Genomic DNA, 25,518 nt, shown 5'->3' on the forward strand with positions numbered 1-25,518 from the left:
GTGAGGTAAGTGCAAGTCTCAAGCACTGACATGCAGTTTGCAACATGTAGTTAAAGTATCAAGGTGAAACTACTCACTCTGCAGAATAATATCCATGGTGAATAATTTATTATTATCTGACATTATTAGATTGATGATACCTATGCATGAATGTGTAAGCAGCATTTTATTGCTTTAGTTGAAATGAAGCTATCTAAGTATTTTATACAGTTGGTTAGTTTGGTCCAGTGGTACCTTCAAATTATACATATTTATTTAGTTTAAAATACAAAATGTGCGGTACATTTAGCTAATTACTGTATATTTGAACAGGTTTTAAATACCTATGTTTATAAAGACCTTTTTTTTTTTTTTTTTTTTTACCATTCAGTATTTATTTCAGCAGTCCTTGTTCTCTTCACATCTTTGCAGTAATTGTATCCTATATAGTATAGTATATGATAAAAGATAACAAAAATAAAATCAGTTTAGTAATTATTATTATTATTGTTGTTGTTGTTGTTATTCAATGTGCAAAGTGCAATAGAAACGTTGTTAATATAATACATTTTGCAGAGCGATAATAATTATATAGTGCAGTCCTTTACCAGATATGAGTTAAGTAATCAATTCTGCATATTTTCTCCTGGCAGGGATGTTAGTCACTGCCAGCATTGACACACTATACCCGCTCACCTGACGGACAGATGAACTTCATAATCAAACGACCCTGTAAGGAGAGGCCACGCCTACTAGAGTTTCCCACCAATCATCTTTAATATGTCTCATCAAGCAGCCAATAATCGGGCTGCAACGTCATCGACAGAAGCGTTTCAGGGACGCCCTCACCTGAGTCGACAGACATACTCAGTAACACTTAATCCTCAGATTTCGGCTGGGACAGACCCTGTTGTTGTTATTTCACTGCTGGCTGCTTCAGCTTGACCCATCACACAGATTTTGTCCTTTGTGCCTTTTGGGAATTTGCTCAATAATACCCCCAGACTGGCTAATTAGCTGTCGTTAGCTGCTGTCTCCGGGTAAAAACAAAACGGCTAACCCAGCTGTCTCTGCCCTTTGTCTCCACTCAACTCTAGCAGCCGCTGGTTCTCCTCTGAGTTCACTGACACCGGCTTATGCTATTTTATTTCACTTTTTCGCCTGACAAGAGTTAAGTAAACCAAGATAGGCGGCTTGGGAACCAAGATGTCGAACCGAGTGGTGTGCAGAGAAGCAAGTCACGCCGGGAGCTGGTACTCTGCTTCGGGTAACTGTCAACACACCACCGTTAGCACCCTGCTGCGTGGTAGCTGGCTGTTGTTGTTTTTCTTCTGTCATGGCAGCATTTTATTACTTAAGGTTTTTTTTAAAATCTGTTGACATCAAAAATAGTGGAATCATTCGCTTGCGAAAGCAGACGGTGACAGCTAATGTCAGGGTTGTAAATCCAGCTGATGAAAAGTCGTCGAGCTAACACTTAGCTGGTATATTGACAGCCTCGTCTGTGTTATCACATTTTGGTGCAAGGTTGGTTTGAGCTTATTCAGCACTTTTCCTCTCCGTGTGGTCGATGGAAGTGTTTAAAACATGAAACAGACATATTCTGCTCTTTTTTTAATACCAAGTAATCAAAGCTATCAATTTGAAAGAAAAGCTAACTTGGCTAATATTGCAGAACTTCCTGGCCTACCAACCATCTGGCTAGATCAGACATTTCCCGAAACAGACAGTCAACAACTATTTCATTAAGGCTAAGCTTCTTGTGTTGTGATCTTGTTGTTGTGGTTTGACCCTGTCTAAGTGAAGAGCAGAAATACTCCCTGTCGTGAAACAAAGAACTGACTGGGCTGGGCAGAAAAATGAAGGTTCATGTTGCACCCCTTCCCCCATTTCACCAGCTAGCTGCTGCTCGTTTATCCTTTTAAAGCCTGCCTTACTGCATTGTAGTAATACCCACAGAGCGTATACAGCAGCTAAACACAAACAGTCTTACCTTATTCATATAGCACATAAACAATCATCTATCCAAAGATGTTGATGTTAATCCACCTGGATTCAGACGTCCTTGTCCGTTTTTACAAACATATTATTCAGGTTTGTTTGTTCTTCGTGTAAACTTAATTATATAACTCAGTCAGCTGATGTTTGATTGATGTTGCCATAACGTTAGCAGCTTATTTTTTTATTGCTTTACCCCAGACCTGAACATAGTGTGGTTTGCTGTTTCATGTCAAAGGTCCTGGGTCATCAGATATTATGTGTCATTAGAGATGGGCAATTATTTGTATATAATACAGGGTGGATATGACAAAGTCACTATTTCCATTTCTCACCCCAAATAGCATACACTTGAATAGGTTAAATAAGCTGCTGTCACCCCCTGGAGATCATTACAGTGATATAAAAATACCTTTTTTGAGAGAGCAGTATGAAGAGGAAACTTCTCTTTAATCCAGCTATCTGGCATAATATATGTATATAATTTTTAATGGTTTTGTATATTTGTTTTTGGGTTTTTTTACTTCTGCTTTTTCAGGATCCCAGCTGAATGCACAACTAGAAGGCTGGCTGTCCCAAGCACAATCCACAATCAGACCTGCTAGAGCCATCATAGCACCGTAAGCACACAAATGACAAATGGGAAGAAAAAAAATCTCATCTGAATGTGTTTGAAATGGTGCCATCTCATTTTCATTTGTTTTCAGGCATGCTGGTTATACCTACTGTGGTGCTTGTGCAGCACATGCCTACAAGCAGGTTGATCCCTCTATTACGTAAGTCATTCAATTTTCATTCTCTTCCTCTTCCTTGTTTAAGAACATTTTTTATAGTCTTTTAAAAAATCTTGAATTTGCCCCCATATAGTGAACAGATGTTAGTTTAGGTAGTAGCACTGGTATAGATGAGGTGGAATGGCTTTGTTGAACAGTGTACTGTCGCCCTTCAGTCGTAGGGTGTTCATCCTGGGACCTTCACACCACGTGCCGCTCTCCCGCTGTGCCCTGTCAACTGCAGAGATCTATAGAACACCCCTCTATGACCTGAGAATCGATCAGAAGGGTATTCAATGCTTTTACTCATGAAATTATGATTCTGTCACCTTTGTTTGGTGTTTGTCGCTCAATCTTACATGTGTTTTAGGTTGTTACATTAAGGGTGTTATAAGGGAATAACATAATGACTGTTTTAATTGCAATTTGGATATGTTGAATTTACTGCATGTTTCATACTGTAAAATAAATGAACCAACAAATTTGCTTTCAGTCATTCCAGTTCGTGGTAGTGGTACGGCAGATAGCGGTAGAAAAAAATACACTGTGGGTACAAATACAGCTAAGTTAGGCTTTATTCTATTGTAATTGCTCTAGTCTAGCGACACTGGAGCTCGAGCATGCAGACCTTAAGCAGCCTTGGGAGGCGATACACTTTTAATCATCCTCCAGGGACCAGATAGCTCCCTGATTCTGAAGGATAAAGGCTTTCTTAATGATGAAGTTTTGCTCAGCCAATTCAAATGAGCGTTTAGCTCCAGAAACTACTTAATCAGTAGGTATCGTGGTCATGATAGCATGCACAAATTAAAGCGAAACTCACCTCTGTTTTACAGTTTATGCTGACCTCTGGAAAACTGGGTTGTTTGAGCGGATGACTATGCAGACGGACGAAGATGAACACAGTATTGAAATGCACTTGCCTTACACTGCTAAAGCCATGGAGAGGTAATGCACATTGGAGTGGCATACAATTAACAAAAAAAATCGACACTACATTTTCAGAGGGGAACGTCTAACAGAGTGAAACTTTTTCTGGACTATTATTGATGAAACTAGAAGACAGTACAAGGGTTCTTTTAGTTCTGTAAACCAGAATCACATGGGTGCAGTGATAGATGGAAAGTGTGACATGCATTATTGATACAGCCTTCTGTTAGGTTGGCGGGAGTCGAAGGCATTTTCTTAGTTCAGAAAAGCAGGAATCAGGTAGTATAAAGAGAACTGAGCAGATTACATCAATGTTTTTATCTCCCGTACAAGTTTACCTAAAAACTGTGGTGTTGACTAAACCAGAAAAAAATAGAAATACAGAAGTTTCATAAAGGTTATTGAAGGGACAACTCAACACTCACCAGTATCAGTTTAGTCACTCACTATGCTGCCACAGTTTAAGTATATGTGCAGCTTTCTAAGAGGTTTTCACTGATGGGTGCTCATTTATTTATCTTATCTCCTTGAACAGTATTTGACAGTGAGGCGCAGTTATTGTACTTGTAAGTTTTTAAATTCTATGATTTGATTTTGCAGCCACAAAGATGAGTTTAGCATCGTCCCTGTGCTTGTGGGAGCCCTGAGTGAGTCCAAGGAGCAGGAATATGGGAAGCTGCTCAGCAAGTACCTGGCAGACCCTTCCAACCTTTTCATCATCTCATCTGACTTCTGCCACTGGGGTAGGTACCGTACTGCCTTCATTCTGTGCAATTATTCTGCCTTTTAAAATGTGCAGTTTTTGTGATGTGTGTGTTATTGTGTTGATGTGTTCTGTGTTAATGTTCTAAAATGTGACTGTGTTTATATTGATGTCCTTTTTTTTTATGTAGGTCAACGGTTCCGCTACACATACTACGATGAATCTCAAGGGGAGATCTACAGGTCTATTGAGCATCTTGATAAAATGGTAACCAACGAGATGTATTTGATTGAAATGTGGTGACTTGTTGAATTAAATATGTAAAGACACATTTTTGCCATCAGCCACATGCACAGATGTAATGGTAATGATGCAGAGTAATGTCACAGTGATACTCACAATACTAAAGAAATTACATGAAGTGCAAAGAGGATATGGATATAGATTTTTCTTTTGTTTTCTGTTGATAATGAGGCTTGTTTTCTTGAGTTCAGCATACAGGAGTTACTAGGTAAACCTAGAGATTAACAGAATAATTCAGTAAATGTTGACATTTGACATAAACCCAAACAAATCATTTGTTTTGTCTCTAAAAAAAATAACCTGCCCAAAAAAATCAATTATCTCTTCTCAGGATTTTTTGAAGACATGAAGGTACATTGGAATTTCATTGCTTTTGTTTCTTTTCTTTCTGCGTACGAAGGGGATGGGCATTATAGAGCAGCTGGACCCCATGTCTTTCACCAACTACTTGAAGAAGTACCGCAACACCATTTGTGGACGTCACCCTATTGGAGTGCTGCTAAATGTGAGTATTACAAAAGTCAGTCTCAGCACTCTGTAGAGGTTTTGACGGGGTTCAGTTGACTGTTGGCAAAAGCCCTCCTCCCCTCAGTGACTGACTGCAGTGATAATGGAAACAGAATCACCATTGAAATGTTTAGTAAGGTAAGTTGGTTGAAAATACTGTCTCCCATGAAACAGCATTGTTTTTGTACTGCAGTGTAGAGATAAGAACCTACTGGTTACTGCTGTAGGTCATTATCTAATTAGCTGGATATGCTTAATCTATTCCTCACACTTCTGCTTTTAAACTCTTTAAACACCAACTGTTTGTTTTATTAGAGCCCCATGCACACCATGTCAAGGTGTTAAAATCTATAGTTTGACAGGCCTTATGGTTACTAAGGTATAATTGGGAAATCGCTGTTTCAAGGGAGGGGCTTAGCAAATGATAGGCAGTAATTAACATTAAAAAATGTTAAGAAATATAAGTCCTGTCATGATGAGACACTAATACATGTGTGTGCGTGTTTTGTGTTTTGCAGGCTGTGGCTGAGCTGAGGAAGACTGGTTTAGAAATGAACTTCACTTTCCTGAACTACGCCCAGTCAAGTGAGTGCAGGAACTGGCAGGACAGCTCCGTGAGTTACGCTGCCGGGGGACTCATCGTTCATTGAGGTCAACTTTCGCAGGGGCCAACTGCAGCGCCGTCACCCTGCCCTTATTATCTATCGCCATAACTTGACCCAAACACCCTCCTCACTCACCCCACCCCCTCCCGCTTCCAAGTTACACCCACTATTTGCAGGATGGACCTAGACACTCCAAGCCAATGCAGTCTCCTTTCCCCCTCTACCTGTCTCCCACTCGCCTCTCACGCCTTTCTCTGCCCTCCTCTCAGTTTGAAGTGTGTCTCAGAGCTTTAGGTTGAAGCTTTTTGTTTTTGAAGTGCAGTTTTGAGATTATGAACGAGCACATGGTAAGAGGAGATGGGAGGGTTGTGTGTTATTTTGACTCGGAGCAAGCGCGGGGAGGGGGAAATCTTATTTGGCTTCTTGCAAGGACTGCAGTCGTCCTTTTAGTCCCTTTTTTTATTTCCATAAGAAAACAATGGATTTGAGTTGTACTAATGCAATCTTCACATTTGGACTCTTGGCGGTCTGTGCTCATGTAACTTGCCTCAGAAAAAGGAACAAAAATAAAACTGCAGAACTTAATGGATATCAAGAATATTGAAATGTTGCCAGATGAAAATGAAATGAGTGTTTTTGACTGATTGCTTCAAGCTACATGCAACTTAAACTTTGAACCCAGTGTCATAGGTGATTACTACCGTTGCTCAACATACAGTATGTTCTAGTTGCTAACAAAGGGCTGCATCCAACAAAGTTCACTAACCCCCCCTGTACAAAACCAAAAATGTTATTACTATTATAATAGTTTATGAAATATTATCTTTTATTCATATTTCATTCCTTTATTTCTCCCTATTTTAATACTTTTATTAGACGTGATGGTATTTACTCAAGTAGTGTTGTCATTTATGCTTTAAGGTCATCGACATAGATTGCCCAATAAATTAGTTTGTGCAACACTGCTTCCAGATTCCAACTATACGCTTGTAGCATTATAGATATGTTTTATTAGGGCCAGGCTGCAGTTGTGGGTGCTACAGAAAAGTAATCAAAGCTGGATATAAACACTGACACCTCTAGTTTTTGTTTACACTGCCACCTTGAATCTCTGTAGTTTTTTGACTTGTCAGACTTTGAGTGCGTTTTTTTCTTTCACTAGACTTGTAGAAAATGTCTTTTGTTAAACACTGAGCTCTTGTCAGAGCTTTCGTTTTGCTCTGAGCAAAATAACAAATATATAAAGGCCTATATGGTCTGCTTAAGTTGTAGGAACTGTTGTTATATTAGCTGAATAGGTAGCAATTTACAGCTGTTTTTGTTCATGCATTTTGATTTAAGAAAGCCAAACGTTATTGGGACGTTTCAAGTGTTCATCTTTATTTGAAGGTTTGCTCTCCAGCTTTGTTGCCTTTCAGTGTATGATAATGAGAATTCAGCTATGATTTCTCTTCAGAATTGCTCCTGAGGCAGTAGGAGTATCAATTGGATTTGGTTGGCTGAAACAAGTAACAGATGGATTTATAAGATCAGAACAAAGCCCACAATGCTTTGTTGTAAGGTTAAGGAATTTGTGTAAAAAAAACCCCCAAAACTAACAATTGCTGCTCCCTGCTGTGGATTTACAGGATCTGATCTCTTGAACAAAACATTAAATTTTTTTTCATGATGAAATATTAAGCAGGAGGATCATTAAGAAAAGTCATTTACCTTGTAGTCCTCCTGTCCGTCATGAAAAAATGAATCAAACACAAAAGCTGGATGCAAATCCTGATGATTCATAGTGGCAGTTTACTGTAGGCTCAATGACAACGTTATGCAGGCAGCACACAATGTCTGACATCCTGCTCTTTGAGCTTTGATTATCACTTTTTACCAAGAGACTCTTGTTATTGAAGTCAAGTATTCCCCTTACAGATGATGCAGTCCACTCATATTGGTCCTCCTTCTCGGCACACTTCACATTAAGCTCCAATATGCGGTCGAACCAAGTGGGCACATGAATCCCCGGACTCACTCGACCTCCAACGTTAATTTAAGGGAAACTAGTAAAGCATGACACACTGTGCTATTGTGCCTTTTATCACTGTTGCACATATACATATAAAGCGTATTTTCACTTTTGGTCTTATTTTAGAATGTGTACTTTCAGTTTTTGTTTTTTTCTCCACATGTACCCCCTAACCCCCACCCCATCCCCTCCCTTGCCTAGTGCCCAGCTCCAGCTCACCGAGCACTCCGGGAGTATGTGACCTGTCCCCCATCTGTTGGTCTAAAATGGCACCAACTGTTATCTCCTTTCTCCAGCAGGGAGTGGTGTTCTGTTTTCTCCACCTCACCTCATTCCTGTAGAGAGAGACAAAGGCTGAACCTCAACACTGTTCATTTTCTTTTAATGGATCTTTGTCTTTTAGAAAATGTTTTTGTATTATTATTGTTGTTTCTCTTTTTTGTTCTTGCTTAGAGAATGGGAACTTACATGTCATAAACCTAAAATATACTACTTAACTACTCCCTGAATGGAGTTTTTTTGATCTCAGGTTCCACTGACAAAGCATCCCAAAAGGCTCTTCAGATAAAGCCGAGGATTCATGTTACAAAACAAGTAAAATATACTGAAAAGCATGTCTGCTCTGGTGTCTTGTTCTTCAAGTATTTACAATCACACACAAAATGATTTACTTTGTATCATATATAGCATATTGTCAATGATACTCTGACTTTAATTTGATTATTCCTCCAAAAAACAGACAAACATAGAGCTCTTGATTTAAAAAAACAAACAAAACACTATCTAAATGCAGCCACTTTACAAAATTACATCTCATATTCCCAGCACTAAAGCAGATGAAGTGTAGTGTTACTGTGGTTGTAAATGCTGTATTTTTCAATCCAGTGTATCCCCTTTCAAACATGTATGGCAACAGGTTTACAGTGCAGTGCTGCATATACTGCTAAGGTAGAAATGCTGGGTGAAATAAATACCAACATGTTTATTCAGTGTCATTTTACATTAAAGATATTTAGGTAAATGTCACCAGTAGGGGGAGCCAGATAGTTGGAGGAATCTAGTAACAACACTGCTCTTACACAGCAGGAGTATTTCATATGCTATGTATATAAATCTAATGTAAAATATATTATACATATTATACAACTACAGATTATGTCAATTTGATCTAGTTTTTTAAATGTATCATTAATTGCTTATATTTTAGCCACTGACATCAAATCACAACAAGAACAGTTGATTTTTCTTTAAGAAAATACTGCTGCTGACACTTGATCAGTTGATTTAAATGCAGGGAAAAACATGCTTGGAGTTACATATGAAAGCCGCTCAAATGTCACTGACGGGTAACGGCAGGAAAACCAGAATATCAGGCAAAATGTATCTTAAAGCAAAATTCAGTTTCTGTATGGTGTCATCAGGCATTAAGGAAAGTCAGAGCTCAGATCAGGAAGAACAGGTTATCTTTAGTAAGGCTGTCTTTGACATAGAAATGAATTTATCATGAACCACAGTACCAAAAATATTTTGTCTTAACTGTTTGTTTTGCCACGTTACTGTCTGCTTTAGACTGGCACTGTTTGGCTGGATGTTAAAGATCATTTTAACTTTCTTAGTATTCATACTGTGCTGTGTGTACTAAAAATACAAAATTGGTTTGACCTTTGAAAAAACAAACAAGGAGGTGTACAAACTCCTTTGAAACACTGCAAAATGCAATTTCTAGTGGCTGTATAGAACATGTGGACATGTTTCCTCAATGATTCAGCATTTATAGCTGAATCTGGACTGACATCACTGTGAAGTTTTGGTTTAGTCAGTCCTTCTGTTTAAGCACCTCATTGCTAAACTTCACACTTATTCCAATGGTTAGGAATGGCAAAGCTTCATATAAATAGAACTGGTCAGTAGCATATTTACTCACGCACTTGGGTAAAATCTTCTAAATATAAACAGAGCGACATCATTTCAGATTGGTGCAGATGTTGCTGTGTGTCTGTAAACAGGATGGACAGGCAGAGGAAGTTGTCAGCAAAGGACTTTGGTTGATTTCATACCAAAACAGATTTCTAGCAGCTGACTTGCATGGTGATTATAATAATTTGTGCAATTCTGTTGTAGCTATGGGAAATTCAGCATTTTAATGTCAGTGCTTTCCAAGATGGAAAAGGATAATCATAACCTCACCTCTAGCAATGTTTGTACCCACGCTGTGAAAAAAGGAACACACTCGTGTTTCAGCTGGCAGACACACATCCCTCTTTGCCTTTGGGAGGAGTCAGAGTTGCTGTTTACATCCATTTATCTTTACACACACACTTTAGATTAGAGGCTCAGATTATAGCAACGCTCACCAATACTGCTTCGAGATGCACTGCTATGGGACCCTGATCAACTATCTCAGCTGTGGGTTCATCCTGACAGGACTGGTGCATCTGGTCCATCACAGGAAAACCCAGACTTCCTACGGGCGCCACATGAAACTCTCTCCTCCAACTAGGATGGTCCCAGCCAGACTAGCCTGGTTCCTCCAGGAGATGCCGGCTTTCTTCATCCCCCTGCTTCTGACACTCACTTCGTACAGACCCTCCAGCATGGGAAAGACACTGCTACTTGGGACCTTTTCCATGCACTACTTTCAAAGGTAAAAGCAGAGGCAGATGCTGGTGGTGGCCATTTGATGTGTCTGTGAAGGGAATTGTGAAGATTTACTATTTGATGTGCAGCAGTGATCATTATCTTTGGAGGTAGGCGAACACACTCCCATTCATTCAAAATAGACTTGTATAACTGTCTGCAGGACTATTTTCAGATGCATTTTAACTATGACTCATTTTAATCTCTGTTATTTGCCACTGATTTGATACAGTTAGTAGTATTTCCTCATATTTATTTTGTCTTAAACATGTTAGTCTTTCAATTATACCTGCAGTATGAACAGAAAATGAGTGCTTATAGGAGAACTCTATGACTTTCTGTGTTCAGCATGGATCATGTTGCAATAATAGAGCAAATTTGACAAACACTAAACCTAAACTCCCATAATAATGTTTGCCTCCTGCTGGTAATAAAAATGTGGTATTACCATCTTATTAAAAAGCATATTCTATCATTGTACCTTTACATTGTACTGTACTAGATGCATGTATTCAGTCACTTTGTGCAAGATGAATATTACGAATACATTTTTAGATGGAGTGAAACAAGTTTTGAAAAGGAGATCTCATGCTGTTATAATCTGGAGGATAAAGCTCTTTGAGGAATGCTGAGAACCTCCCATGAAGAAGAGGGCTTAATGGCACCTTTTTCCACCTGATTATACAACCGTTTTTGCATGTAGCAGTGTAGATCCTTTCATCTTTTTACCTGCTGTATATACTATTTCTTTACCAACCACAGGACATTTGTCTATTCGCTACGGACCAGAGGAAAGCCTTTCCCGCTGAGTGTGATGGTGGCAGCAGGTCTCTTCTGCTCTTTGAATGGTTTCCTGCAGGGACACTACCTGCTGCACTGTGCTCAGTTTGATGATGACTGGTCAGCTGACTATCGCTATAAAACTGGTAGGTGTAATATTAATTCTTGAATTTTTTATAGATGAAAGGCTTCATGCATTGTGTCTCTTGAGAAGTCAGTAATACACAATTAAGACTTTCGTCTAGGTTTAGTGCTGTTTTACGTCGGAATGGCCATTAATATACACAGTGACTATATTCTGCGTAACCTGAGGAAACCAGGAGAAGTCATTTACAAGATTCCTACAGGTAAGAAACAAAGATTGCACATTGATTAACTCAAATCTATCCTGATTGTGATGACCTGTGGTCTTTTTAATCTCCTGCAGGAGGTCTTTTTGAATATGTGTCTGGTGCCAACTACTTAGGAGAGATTGTGGAGTGGTTTGGCTATGCAGTAGCCACTTGGGCCCTTCCGACACTCTCATTTGCTGTGTTTAGCCTCTGTTTCATTGGACCAAGAGCCTATTACCATCACAGGTGCCTTTGATATTTAAGAATAAGCATAAATAAGCAATACACTCACAGACATAGCCATATGTCCTTTCTGATTGACAGCTTTTAACCTTTGCTCCAATGTTACAGGTTTTACCAGGAGAACTTCAAGGACTACCCCAAGTTACGAAAGGCTTTGATTCCATTCATCTTTTAAGAAAAGGAATTGCTATCATCTCATAAGGGAAGACAACAACTGAGTTCCCTGTGGACCTAACAGCACAAGACAATGCAGTTTTGACACTCTTATTGTTGTATTTTTTTAATAGATACCACTCATTTTACTGCACAAGAATCTGTTTTGATTTTGATCGTCATTACTATGTAGACTTTCCTGCACTCTTACACTCACACACAACTTCATATTGAAACCATGCTCATTTTTCTTTGGTAAGACAGGTCAAAGTACATGATTCATGCATGGAAAAATGTCTCACACCGGGGGTTGGGGGGGTGATGATGACTAGACAACTGAGTGGCATTCAGATGAAACTAACACTTGAGCCAGCCATTGTTGGTTAGCTTAAGCAGGTGCAGTGTAGATACACAAGCTGCCAAGTATCTGCTCTTTGTTTAGGGAGAGTAGGATCAGAGGCCACTTAAAGGTAAATTAGGTCAGGGTAGACGATGAAGTAGCCTGTCAGAGGGCTAAGTACATTTATAATAACAAAGCCTGATACCCACTGCAGGACCTAAATATAGTTCAACACATAATTTAATGTTAACTAGGAATGCTTACCTAACTTCTGGTACATTTCAGCGTTAAACATTATACCAAACTCTGTTCAACTCTTTCTGTACACACTGCTTCAAATGAAACAAAAAGACATTAATAGTTGAAACTATGGAATAAACAGTTTCTGATTGGAAGAGATCTTGTGAAAATAAATAAACATTCATTTGTCATAATCTGGGCTCATTGTCCTATCTCATGAGATGGCAGAGGAACATCCAATTGCCTGAGGTAAGTCTGTATTATACAGCTCTCAGGAGTGAGTGTATCTTCCCATTCAGCAGGTTTAGGCTGGTAACATTTTGGATGTAACACAGTGTCATAAAAAAGAGTGGAAAATGACCACAAGCCAAGAGCTAGTAGTTGTTTTTTTTATTGTTTTGCTAGTACTATGCTGGTAAAAACAAACAAAGAAACAAACAAAAACAAAAAACAAACCCAAATCTTTAGCATCCTTGCAGCTCCTCCTAGTGTTGACCAAAGGCAATTACAACAGATGCCAATTTGTCTGATAAATGAGCAGAATTATTTTGATGTGTGAAATGTCTTTATTCTTACAAACACTTCTCACTGTAGATCATATAAACTAAAGTTTTATTGGAACTGTTGCTGAGATAGTTCAATTCTAAATGTTGGACAGTGGATAAAAGGTTGCTTCCTGCAAACTCAAACATCAAACTAAGAGTAAACACATATACCATATTTGAGCTGAGAACAAGGCTCGTAGATTGTAGCCAGTAGGCCGCAAAATTAAGAAAAAGGGTGATTTTATATAAGGAAAATATGAACAAATATGATACAATGATTAAACAAAATACTTTCAAGATGATCATCACAAACCAGCTAGTTCATATCTTGAATTATATATCGTATATCAAGAGCAATATTAGCAGTTTCTACAGCAACCTGCAATGCATTGAGCTTAGCTGTGAAGGAGTCCAGCACACGCGGCAGCACGGCCGTGTCTCTAGACAAAGGTGCAGGTGAGAACTCTGGATATTTAGTATTCAAATAACTCCACTTCATATTTGGACTACTTTCCACCAGTCCACAGCCACAACGGACCAAGCTATCTTCCATGTGTTCTTGTATCGCATCCGCAGGGAGAGTCCAGTGGTGAGCATATGTCAGACCAATAAGAGAATTCCCACCGTCATGCTCCAGCGCTGTGGCTACAGACTCCAGAGAGCGGCAAAATGCCTTCATGCTGAGCAGGTACTCTGTCTGTGAGCACCCCAACACTGACGCTGTCTCAATGATATCATTCATGCTCTAGGATGAAATATAACATGAGTAAGACAAGCTCTCCTTAAAATATGTGAAATTTACCAAATGTTTTGTACAGCTCACTGGTTCAAGACTTAATATTGGATCTCACCTTGTGTTTGATGTAAGCAGCTAGGTGGGTCTCGGTGCACCCACCTCCAAGTAGCGCAGATGGTTCCCTCAGGGTGAGCCGTAACACATGTTCTGTCTTCTGGCACACCACCTTTTACAGAAAAAAGCACAAACAGAAATGAGCACATAAGTCCATGGGTCACATCTGCCTTCTATTAACGGATGTTTCTGTTGAAGCCAACAGTACAGTTCCGACAGTTCGACACTTTATCTTACCTTCAACTCACTTAACATCGTCTCATTCCTGTGGCAGAGGACCATGGTGCAGATCACTGACTCCCCAGGAGGGAGTAAATGCAGCATTGTCTTGGATCCAAACTGCCTAAAACTGAGACCCCTCACATTTCCATAGGCCTTGAGTGGGATTGTGGTATGTAATGTAGCCACAGGTTGAGCACCTAGTTGTTAAAGTAGACAGAGATGAAACAGGATTTTACAGCACGGGATACAGCTTCTTTAATGTAGGAATTGATGCTTTTCTCTGTCATTTACAATAATAAACTGAATAAGTTTCCTATTTAGACATGTGGTGGAATAAAACAAGCTCTTTGAATATCATGTTGAGCTGTGGGAAATAATAATGTCAATTTTTCTGTATTTTTCTACATTTATAGACAAGAGTTAATTGAGAAGATAATGGGATGATTAATCAATAATGAAAAAAATGTTATTTTCAGCCCTACATATAACATTATATACATATATATGTTTTGCTGGAGCTACTGTGCATGACACACACATACTGAGATATGTTGTGCATCATTTTACACTAATGTTCCTACAAATAAATCTTGTTTAAAATTAAGTTCTGTGAGTTTAAATCTGATAAAGGCTCCCTGTCTACATTTAAAGGCCTACCTGTCAGCTGAGTAAGTGGCTCCATGAGAGTGATGCCCAGTCTCTCAATCACTGTGATACCGTGACTCCTCAGAAATTGCTGCAGGACTGGGTGGATGACCTTCTGGCACATAAAGAGCTTCACTTCATCTTTAACCACCTGTTTGCCAATCTCTAGGAGCTGGTCCAGGATTTGAGAGTCTGTGTCTGCACCACAGTGCACCTCAATTGTCCCATTTCCTAGTTCAGAAAGATCCCCAGCAAGAGATACAGTAAACAATACCATACGCAGTGGATTAGAAGACAGATTCTCCACCTTGAAGGTGCCAAAGACATCAGGTAACTCCACCAGTAAGCCTGGAAACACTGCAGAGTCCAGCACACACTGGCCTTCAACTGACACAGTCACTATCCTGCCAAGACTGACAATGCCTGGGCTGTTACAAGGAACAGTCAGTAAAAAAGCTTGCACTGCCAACTTGCTGATGTGAAGTGCCTCTGGCTCTGTAAGCACACTGGCTGGTTTGCTGGAGATGACACTGTGAGCTAATGTAATCAAGTTGTGGCTGCTGCAGAAGTCGAGCTTCACTTTACACCCACAGTCTTCCTGATGAAGGTAACTGGTGCACAAACCCAGAAAGTGCTTGTTCAGTCTGATAGCCACATTTCCACTGACACCAGTTTGCTTTGCTTGTTCAATGAGAGCCAAACAAAGAATAGCAGCAAACAAACCACAGTCACTAAAACGAGAAACGTGGTTGCGGATGGAAGTTATTATCAGATTAATAAAAGGTTGAGGCGAAGAAATGGCTGGTAGCAGCACTGAGGAAGATGAGGTGGTTACAACGTGCCCTCCTATGTTGTTATGAACTTGTTTCAGTCTACCTGTGGGACCAAAACAAGATCTCAGAAGCTGCTCCAGAATCTGAAGCTTGTTACAAATATCAGTGTTGTCCAGTGGTAGATCCGTGCAAAGAGACGGAGCTTTCTTTACGACTCGAGACATCGCTTCAGCTGTTGTTTCACCTTAGGACCATTGTTGACAGCCTTTCCTTATTGAAGTCGCTCAGACAGTAAGTTTACTTTGCGTAGTGAAGGTAAGACGAGTCAGAAATGTCATGTGCAACTGTTGAACGAAATTCAATGTTGTTGGGCACCGTTGCCTGTCACTTCAGAAGCTGATCGCATTGCCTGAACATAATTAAATTAATTTTGGGTGACCTCTTTGTCGTAGCAGAATAAAAAAGCAAACGAAGTTGATTTCAGGTGATAGTGACTGCTGTACGGTACATAAAAAAAATATTTGGATACAGTTCGACAACATATAATTTCGATATTAATACAGGCTTTTTAAAATACACCACTCGTTTCCATGGTAGCGTAGTCCTATTCGACGAAAAAAAAAAAAAAAGGCTTTAGAAATGATTGCTGTCAACTTAAAAACCCATAGCCAGCCCGCTTCATAACATGGATATTAGCTTTCCCTCCCTTACTCAGTATTTCCGAAGAATATTTAGCCAAAAGAAATTCGCCGAATAGCTCCCACTGCCGCTGGCTTCGCTGTTGCAGGACTACAAATAGGACTACAAATGAAGTGTGACGTCAACTTCCGCATCCCAGTCGTCGTTTGACAAACATTCAAAACTGTTGGCGGTATGAACTTTTAATGTTAATGTTGTTACACAGCGTTGTACCAAACACATATGGTTATTACATATGTGTAGCGTTATGTGTCATTTGCTAATGACAGTTTAACGTTGTAGCAATGGTGTTTTTAGCGGTCATTATTCATCTGGTGAGCTTTTAAGTATTACACCGTCAGAAGTCGTGTTTTAAAGTTTAGAAGTCTACTACATTTCTATCTAAGAAACCAGGGATCATAATAACTTACTAACGTTAGCTGGCTCATCATAGACACTCAAGAAGTGTCTAGTTAGTATTCTTTTCTAAGGAAGGTGGTTAAATTATAGCGTGCCAGTTTTACATGTTGTCCACAATGCATGATCACTGGAGCGTTTTGTTAGCCTATTGGGCTACTGTGTGTAATACATAGACTATACCCAAACATATGTAATAATAGTATACATCCAGTGTATGTTGTAATGCATGACAATACACTTGTTTCAGGTGATACTGACTGATTGCTGTGTTCAATACAATGGCTCCTCTCAAATTTGTCATTAAGGTAAGTGAAAATGATATCAACAGTATACACAGACCCTTTTAGTGTACTTCTGTATTAATGTCATATACTGTATATAATATGTTATATTAAATATTGTTGTTTTTATATTAAGGGGTTCAACATTTGGGTGTAGCAACTCCTGAAAAAACTAAACTATTTTAAAAGGCTGGATCATCGTTTTGTGAACCCTCCATTTGAATGAAGACTGAAAATACAATACATACATAACATACATAGGGGACACGCATAAAAGCGTAAATACTTATAGAGAAATCTTTAAATTTCAAGAGAGACATTACACTTAGTGTTTATGTTTAACTCAACATTTATCTTTTATGCATTTCTGTAGCCTATAACTATTGAGTTCACAATGAGTACTTTGTGTCACAGCAGCCACTTGACCTAAATCAAAATAAAAAAACATGAGGTCGGTAAAAGAAACAAACACATTTAAAGGCTAAATGATGTACAATAACCAAATAGACTAACCCATATATAAAATAGAACAAGGACTAGAGATATAAATATAACCATAAGTATAACTATAATACATTATGTGCTGAGTATACACTGTTCAATTATGTTAATATGCTATAATACACTGTACATTAGGGCAAGTCAGGTGGATATGTCTATGGTAAGGTTAGAATTACATATTCATTTGAAACAATAATATACACAAAGTATATACATGTGTATTGATATATACACTCAGTACTTGAAATGTTATATACATGAAATTGAAATATAACAGATGTGGCTTTAGGATTTTTGAATTTCATTTTAGAATTTGCTCACAGTTATATTTGATCGAAGCTGTCACCAGAAAAGCAAACATTTCTAACTAGGCTATTTATGTTACCTGGTAAAGTAAAAGTTTAAACTTATTCATTGGAATATTGTGTCTGTACAGTTCGGCATAAACACTTTTAACAAAGTAAGATCTAAAGTCTAATCGTGAAAAAAACTGGTGACCAAAAGTAAAAGGTCGTCATCTGGACACAATCATATTCTTAAGTCTCTTGTGAAAATTTTTTAGATGTTGGAAAATCTATTGTTTTTTAAGCAAAGAAGCTTTTGGATGCTTCTCTGACCACAAAGCGTCATTCCTACTGTCATTTCGTCGAGAAAGCAACATTTTTTCCCACATAAAGTACACACAAGGTACTAATCAAATCTGCTTTTGATTAGAGCCTTTCAGCTTTTATTGTCAGCTTTCATGATAAAATGACTATATTTGCGTCATTCCCAAACAGTGGAACCTGCTACAGACACTAACTTATGTTATTATAGTCTATGTTAAACCACTGAAAAGCTCTTTTTCAGCAGTGAAAAGCTATTGTTCCTAAGATTAACAAAGGAACACAGGCATATATTTAGCTTTTCTGACATTTATAGATTGAACACAGTATTAATATTGTTTTGCAATCTCTTTTATGTTGCCTTTTTAATGAGTTTACCCTTCACCAGTAAATTCTGTGACCACTAGAGGGAAGTAAAGATACATATTTCAACTGTCTGATGTTATTGCTCATCCTTCAGAACAACTTCTTGGTCACCTTTTGCAAATCTCAAAATGGACTGCCTCCCTGAGAGCTGTTTGTTAATGGACGCAGCAATACAGGACAGAGGAAACTCATTCTATTAAAAAGCCAAGCTGTTCATCCTCAGTCTGATGCTCTGTCAGGAATAATGCACATCATATGTTTTTGTTAAGTGCAGGGAAAGCCGCTGATCTCTCTTTTGTTGATGTTTCATTTATTGAGAGTTTTGAACGAGGGCTTCAGACATTTTCACTGATCTCTCACATCCTCCATAATGCCATGTGTGCCTAGTTGACCAGATATTGCATTGGCTCCCTTTATTTGTTTCATATGCATGCCTGCATACAGGCCACCCCCCCCCCCCCCCCCCCCCCCCCCCCCCCCCAGCTGGTTGTGGGAGAGTAAAACCCTGGAGGTTCACGAAAGGTTCCTTCCCACTGGGCACATAATGATACTGTTGTGTTACTCTGCCTGAGAAAATGCACAGAGCCTCTACCATGCTTAACCAACTAACCACAAACAAGTATGCTAGAAGGGATCAGGTCAAACAATAGCATTCAAGGCGCTGCACTGGGCTCCTCTTTCGCAAAACAAACACCACTACAGCCATGTTTTTTAATGAATGAATCATTGTTTTCATAAAGACATGTTGCAAACGGTGTTTGCCGGTTGCACAGTGCAAGGATTATTGAAGTAATTATGATTTATGTTCTTGGATTCACATGTTTAGTATGCTGTGTTTTACGATCCTTTCTCCTCAAATGTTTTCAAAGCGGCTCCCTCCCTGGTCTGTGGAGCTGCAGGAGGTGCTGGTATGCTCCTTCTTTAATAGGCTTAGTCTATATAGTGACCTGCCACTTCTCAGACCTCCCGAAAAGGGCCTGCAGGCTAAAACACTGATGCACTGAAGCGCTTGCTGTCTGCCAGGACATTACTGCTCCAGAGCCCCACAATCTGCCTTCTATTAGCAATATGCACTGCTGACTTCTAACCGTCTAATGTAGTAGGTTGATACACAGACCAAAGTGTTTTTTAAGAATAAAAAGTTTGAGGTACCACAGAGCAGTTTAATGTCAGAGGTTTATGCGCTGTTTAATGTTGTTGTCATTCTGTAGATGAGCTCATATCAGACCACACATCATACCTCTGTGCAAAGTCATTGTAGCCTGATTAGAAACATTTTGACACTTTCCAACTTGGGGAATCTCTGAAAAAAGAAGGGTTTTTAACATTGGTTTAAGAAAAAAACGCATTTATCTATATTGTCAAACAGAATTAAAATTTCTTAATGTAGCCAAACATTTCTCAGCCTGCTATTTCTGTCTATTTACCAATTTCTCAAGGATGTGTACCTGAGTTTTGTTTGCTTAGTGTTACCTGGAGATATTCCTGTCTGTTCTTGCTGCTGGAATTCCACTGCTGGGTTGTGTCTCTTTTTATCATCAAATAGAGGACTCAGGTGTGCTAACATTCACCTGAATGTAGGGAGCTTTGCACAAAAAACACTTCAACGCACTATTTGTAAATGACATTCACCTCAGTAATAATCAAGCGTCACCGCTAAGTATCTGACAGTTTGAAAAGTTGGAATAAAGGATTTTCTCTTTTTTTTTCTTAAGGGGAAACCCAGGTAACTCACAGCAGAGAAAGAGCTGAGAATGAGGCAAATAAAGCCTGAGAGCAAAGCTGTCACACCCACAGATCTAAAGAGCTCCCCTGGGTTTCTTGCAGACTGCCGAAAGTGAGGGAGAAAGTTTTAAAAAGAGAGAGACAAAGGGAGAATGAGAGAGATGCAAGTTTTATTGAGTGAGACCGCATCTGCTGCCCCTTCTCTCCCAATGTAAACATCTGTGGCTGGTTAGTGTTAGCCTCTGAGCTAAGTGCAGTCCGAGAAGGTCTGGTTCTTATACGGCGCGATAGCAATGGCAAAGGGCAGCGAGGTGGGGAGGCGAGTGAAGCTGCTCATAGAGTTTGGGCCCTGTGCCCAAATTGGAGCAGCACAGGCGGGAGGATGGAGAGCCGGGTCTGGGAGAGAGATAAGGGAAGGTAGAGAGTGTTTTGCGAACTGAGAGTGATATAGACCAGAGCACCGAAGACCAGAAAAGGGAAAGGAGCCGTCAGTGGGTTTGAAGCAGGATTTGTTTGTTTACAGACAGAAAGTATGACGGCATTGTCTCATGTTGTGCTCTGGATGTTAGGCAGCTTATGTCTCAAATATTTATAATGTTTTTGTCTTTGCCGAACCCTTTATTTCCTGTAGGTTATCAGATTGCAAGTGGGAAGAATTAGGATAGAATAAGTTGAGCTTAGCCTGCAGGAAGAGTCCTATTCATTCACTGTGTGACAGCACACAAAAGATGGCACGATAAAGGATTTGGTATTAAGTAGCACTCCTTGCCGCTTCTCATTCAGCCTTCAGCCTCTGTTCATAACTCTAAAAAGCCTGTGCAAGACAGAACAAAGCAGTGCTGGCCCACTTTAGCCTGTATGAAAAGAGTAACTTCCTCTAGAACTTGGCCATTTATCAAACCTTTCTTTCCAGCAACGACAACTGTTGCTCCGTATCGCCTTAAATGTGTCAAAGCAAAGTACATGAAGTTGATAAATGAATATGCAAAGTTAATAAAATTCTTTAGGGCTTCTTGTTTATGATGCAGTAGAGATGGTGTAATAGAGAAAGACATGTGGTAGTATTTGCTGAGAGGGCTGTTTTTTAAGGGTCTTCTAGATTGATTGGGAAAATAATAGAGGACAAGGTCTCCGGTCGGTACGAGGGCATCCACAAAGTCTTATGCTACTAGCAGAGGTCTCACTAAAGAGGGACTGTAGCCGGGCTTTTGGGGGCAGGAGGGAGGACATTGAGGTCATAGTTCATAGCAGAGTTCACCTTTGAGATCCACTGGTCACTCTTTGTGCTCCGACTTCACAAATTTAGACCACATGATGTGATTGTAGTCAGATCCTTTGTGTAAAATTAGATTCTGTTCCCTTTTTTGTCCTTCCTCATCTAGTCTGACACTACCTGCCACACTCAACACAAATATCCTTTGTAATAGCTCTGGTGCTGCACCTAAATATTGTAGCCCGGACTCAAAAATGTACACTTTAGGGGGAATGGTTCGCCCTCCGCTAAACCTCAAGTTTCGCTGGGCAAATTAATTGTTTTCTCATTAGTGTGATTGCATTAGTTTGCATTCCTGACATCCCCCATTTCTGAGAAGCCCCACGAATCACATGCTGTTTTTGTGTGAGGGGCAGACCAATGTTTATCATTAATGTCCAGTTCTCAGTCGAGCCTTGTCTGCTGCTCTAATGTGATAAAAGGAAGTTAGTCTAAGGCTTGCTAGATGTCTGGCTTTCAGCCCAAAACACAGACTCAATCAGAAGCTCAGAAACCACTTTAGGGGATTCACCCTGCTGTGCCTCTCCATAAGGACTGCACTCTAAACCCTGTGCTCCCCTCTTCATTCCAAGATATTGATCAAATTAAGTCATTTTAAGCCATGCACCTTAGAAGACTGATCTTGTGCTCCCTGTCAGGATTACATGCATGAGGGGGACAGAACATTAGAAACACCCTTTTAATACAATGCAATATATAAAGCTGACACAGTGTGAACAAAATGCAAAACAAATTCCCGTGATTTATTGCAGAGCCATTATATCTGCTAAACTGGTAACTTGCATGTAATGGCCGAGTTTCTACACTCATCTGCGAAGCCATTCTTAGCTCTGAAAAAGGCAGAAACTGAAGGCAGGCTACTAAAACCAGTCCAGCGTATGTCAAGTCCAGCCCAAGAAACCACTGTGGGACTCAGCCACTTGTCCGTCCCTCTGTTTTGATTGACAAGGTCTGACCCTCGGTTGCCAGGCTTTCCCACGCACTGGTAATTGTTGGAAGCAGTCAGCTGAGGCCACCAGTCATCCGTGGACCGCCGTGAGACAAAGGCCAGGAGATGGAGAGAATACTGATCTGTAGGGAAAAGCTCATACTGACAGGAAACATGCACACGTTTTATACAAGAGGAGCCAGCGCATAAAGGTGGCTCTGTTCTGGTCTGCGGTATTCTTGTCTTTGTGAAAGCATGTTTTTGTTTAACAACTTTTGTGTATCTTTGCAGAGTACCATGTTTGCGCACAGACTATTTAGTATTTCACAATTTTCCATTTGCGGCCTTCACATCTTTGGTGTTTGGATTTTGGTACTCTGTCATGTTCGAGGTCAGAGGATCACAGATTAATGAGCTGCCTTTATAAGAAACTTAGAACTGCATTAATTTTATATTCGTTTTGGTAATACTAATGATGACACATACTTCAGTGCAGGTTGGTGCACTTTAGGGCTTAAGAACTTCACTCTCTGCAGAAGCACAGTGCAAAGCACAGTTGATATTAAGCACTACCAGAAAAATTCACCTTTCAGTCATATGGGGGCGCCCTCTCCTCTAGTTGACTTGCAAGCAGAGGTAAGGAAGCAGCTTCTACAGAGAGACAACAAAAAGAAAAAAATGCTCATGAGGAAAAAAATATGAAAAATATAAGCACTTTGATTTGCTAAGAACCGAATTTCCATTATTTAGTCTTTTAATGTCAATTGACAAGAGTCTTACTTCACTTTTTTACTGTGAATGGAAGTCTCACTTTACCTCCTTGAGGAAGGAGCTAACCCAGTTCATTTTAAAGAAGAGGAGGGGACAGCTGGAGAGAGTTTGGAGTTTGAGTGTAGGCTTGTGTCCAGAACTAGGACCTTAAGTGGCAGGGGCCTTCCCCTACACACCCTGTTAATTCATTCTCTCGCATCATCCTGAGAGCAAGGCCGTAGGAACACCCCTCAAGTCTGGGTTGTAGAGTTTAGTCATCCTGTCTGTGATTCTTCAGCCCAGGGGAAAAGCCTGGCTCAAAACAAAGCTTTTAGTGTGCACAAGTATTCCCTTTTACTAAATGAATAACCTCTTCTGTACACAGTCGTTTCCAGTTCTGAACTCTGTGCCTGGTTTTGTCTTTATGTGACTCTTTATGTGTATTTTTGCTGCCCTGTTCAGTTCAATGCCTTCTGATGCATCATCATCACTTTGGATTTTAGGGCAGTACTTGTTGCTCCTCTTTGTCATATTGTGGGTGGTCTCAGTCCTTCCATTACTTCGTCGTCCAGGGAGAGGCGAAGTTCACACGAGACCCACATCCATTCGCTCTCTGCAGTGGGCAGCTTTTGCACTCATGTGTAAACCATAATCAGGCTGGCTTGAGAAAGATGTAACAGCAACTTAACCAGCCACGGCGTTTCTGGCCTCCCTGTCCCTTGTAGCTTATTGTCATTGACACAATGACGTATTGACTCAGGAATCCACTCTGCAGGCCTGTACTTAGCTTTCTACAGCACTCAAAAGTGCAGAAACACGGAGCGCTTTAGGGTAGATCTGTGGCGTTTTATCACCACTTAGCTACAATTTAGGATAATCCTCATTTATATGGTACATCTTCAGGCTTTGTGTGCAGCCTATTGTGACCTGAGACAGTGACTGTATAGCAAAACTTATAGAACAGGAAAATACTTTTTACGCTGTGAGAGGGGAAATATGAGGAGACCGACAGGACCCTAGTTTTTTTGTGAGGAGATTGGTGGTGAGATGGCTAGACAGAGGAACAGGAGGGAGGGGACTGCTGGAGAGAGGCCTGGGGTGATGTTTGAGGACATAGGGGGTCGTTGTGGTTTGTCTCGCTGTCAATCACCCACACTCTGATTTCCTTTGTTGTCTGTGAGCTCAATGCCCCTCAGCAACCTGTGGCTGTCCTTCCTCTTTGTGTTACAGTGTGGGAACTTTGCTGTGCTGGTGGATCTCCACGTTCTGCCCCTGGGCGGCCAAGAGGACACCAGCTGGTTTACTACGAACCACATCGAGGTACAGACACAACGAGAAGAAGGGCGTGCGTGTGAATAAGTGTGCGAGTGAATATATGGCTTCTGTTCTGCTGGGGGCCCCTCAAAAAGAAAGCAACAGCGTGGAATCTAAAATGACTTTGAGCCTTCTGTCTTTTCTTCCTGGGGGTTTTCATTGTTGCAGACTGTTTACTGTTCCCATCTCTTCACCTAACCACCTGCGGAGTTGCCTTGTTGGCCTTCCACTGCATACCCTTACTGTCCTGTTGTTTGACTGTGCCCTAATCTTTACTTTGAAAGTGCAATCACAACCTACTTTGCCCCAGTTGCTCAACAACATGTTGCCATACTGAATTATATTCATGCTGTTTATAGGACGTCACAGCTCTGGTTCGAGATGCCGTGGACCAAAGGGTTAAGCAGTACAAAGAGTCCCTCCACAATAGAAGACTGCCCAAACAGAAAAAGGAGCTGGCACCTGCTTCAGCCTTTATTGCGAGAGGTAACACACCATCCTGTGACCCTCATTACTCTGAACAAAAGCCAAATAGCCTGTGTTTAAGATATATCCTTTATTGCTATACAATCCATTACAGTGCATAACATCGTTTTAAGTTAAGGAGTACAAGTCCTATTTTTATTGTTTTGATTTCACTGTTGCTCACTCCTCTGGAATGTAGTCATCTTTGTCTTCCCTTTCCTTGTCTTAGGTGTGTCTATCATCAACTCTTGAATAAGTGAGAGGGTTTATTTTGGCTATGAACTCAAAACCATTATTTATTCACTTGGACCTCTTTGCAGAGATATGGTTCTGCACATGGAGGTGGGCCATTGAGGTGGGAATGGAGTTGCAAAACGTTCAGAAAAATATTTCATGGCTACCTTTTTTGGGCGAGTGTGGGTGGAAAGACAACAGAACTAGTTGGGACACGGTGGCTCTCTACGCCCAGGGTGTGACCTGTGGAGGCAAGAGCTGATAGGAGTCTTTATATTGTGTAGCAGTGTTTAACTTGGCACGTCTTAGACCATTAATATAACTTAATGTTTGTTACCCACACCTGTGTTTATCTGTACGTGCAGTTAGCAGGATGACATCAAAAACAGTTGCCTTGACACATATACAG

At 40.2% G+C, this 25,518-nt stretch overlaps 4 protein-coding genes across 4 annotated transcripts in view; 3 read left to right on the plus strand and 1 right to left on the minus strand.

Annotated features, from left to right (window-relative positions):
• The first annotated feature begins 843 nt into the window (after window positions 1-843).
• memo1 (mediator of cell motility 1) lies at window positions 844-8,417 on the plus strand. The gene is made up of 9 exons (XM_062430577.1): window positions 844-1,246; window positions 2,516-2,597; window positions 2,685-2,753; window positions 2,927-3,039; window positions 3,587-3,698; window positions 4,281-4,423; window positions 4,574-4,650; window positions 5,087-5,191; window positions 5,712-8,417. Exons 1-9 carry the CDS (start codon window positions 1,186-1,188, stop codon window positions 5,841-5,843), a joined length of 894 nt encoding a protein of 297 aa, XP_062286561.1. The 5' UTR covers window positions 844-1,185; the 3' UTR covers window positions 5,844-8,417.
• Window positions 8,418-10,178: 1,761 nt separating this feature from the next.
• On the plus strand, window positions 10,179-12,072 carry srd5a2b (steroid-5-alpha-reductase, alpha polypeptide 2b). Its single transcript, XM_062430721.1, has 5 exons — window positions 10,179-10,453; window positions 11,209-11,372; window positions 11,472-11,573; window positions 11,654-11,804; window positions 11,910-12,072. The coding sequence occupies exons 1-5, from the start codon at window positions 10,179-10,181 to the stop codon at window positions 11,974-11,976; spliced, it is 759 nt and encodes a 252-aa protein (XP_062286705.1). The 3' UTR covers window positions 11,977-12,072.
• A 926-nt stretch (window positions 12,073-12,998) lies between these two features.
• mkks (MKKS centrosomal shuttling protein) lies at window positions 12,999-15,885 on the minus strand. The gene is made up of 4 exons (XM_062430740.1): window positions 14,809-15,885; window positions 14,167-14,348; window positions 13,931-14,041; window positions 12,999-13,824 (listed from the first exon to the last, which is right to left on the minus strand). Exons 1-4 carry the CDS (start codon window positions 15,791-15,793, stop codon window positions 13,396-13,398), a joined length of 1,707 nt encoding a protein of 568 aa, XP_062286724.1. The 5' UTR covers window positions 15,794-15,885; the 3' UTR covers window positions 12,999-13,395.
• Window positions 15,886-20,438: 4,553 nt separating this feature from the next.
• Window positions 20,439-25,518, plus strand: part of slx4ip (SLX4 interacting protein) — a 28,581-nt gene continuing 23,501 nt past the window's right edge. Inside the window, exons 1-4 of the mRNA XM_062431000.1 lie at window positions 20,439-20,562; window positions 22,541-22,572; window positions 24,327-24,416; window positions 24,770-24,896. Of these exons, the coding sequence (XP_062286984.1) occupies window positions 20,439-20,562; window positions 22,541-22,572; window positions 24,327-24,416; window positions 24,770-24,896 (373 nt within the window). The remainder of the gene's footprint in view (window positions 20,563-22,540; window positions 22,573-24,326; window positions 24,417-24,769; window positions 24,897-25,518) is intronic.

This window comes from Scomber scombrus, chromosome 12 (assembly GCF_963691925.1).
Source record: "Scomber scombrus chromosome 12, fScoSco1.1, whole genome shotgun sequence".
In the NCBI taxonomy this organism is placed as follows: Eukaryota; Metazoa; Chordata; class Actinopteri; order Scombriformes; family Scombridae; genus Scomber; species Scomber scombrus.

Coding starts and splice junctions, on each gene's coding strand:
- memo1 (XM_062430577.1), top strand. CDS start 1,186: ATGTCGAACCGAGTGGTGTGCAGAGAAGCAAGTCACGCCGGGAGCTGG. Junction 1,247..2,515: donor GAGCTGGTACTCTGCTTCGG/GTAACTGTCAAC, acceptor CTGCTTTTTCAG/GATCCCAGCTGAATGCACAA. Junction 3,040..3,586: donor CCTGAGAATCGATCAGAAGG/GTATTCAATGCT, acceptor TCTGTTTTACAG/TTTATGCTGACCTCTGGAAA.
- srd5a2b (XM_062430721.1), top strand. CDS start 10,179: ATGCACTGCTATGGGACCCTGATCAACTATCTCAGCTGTGGGTTCATC. Junction 11,574..11,653: donor CATTTACAAGATTCCTACAG/GTAAGAAACAAA, acceptor AATCTCCTGCAG/GAGGTCTTTTTGAATATGTG. Junction 11,805..11,909: donor AGAGCCTATTACCATCACAG/GTGCCTTTGATA, acceptor CCAATGTTACAG/GTTTTACCAGGAGAACTTCA.
- mkks (XM_062430740.1), bottom strand. CDS start 15,793: ATGTCTCGAGTCGTAAAGAAAGCTCCGTCTCTTTGCACGGATCTACCA. Junction 14,349..14,808: donor GCCACTTACTCAGCTGACAG/GTAGGCCTTTAA, acceptor TTTAACAACTAG/GTGCTCAACCTGTGGCTACA. Junction 14,042..14,166: donor CGATGTTAAGTGAGTTGAAG/GTAAGATAAAGT, acceptor TTTCTGTAAAAG/GTGGTGTGCCAGAAGACAGA.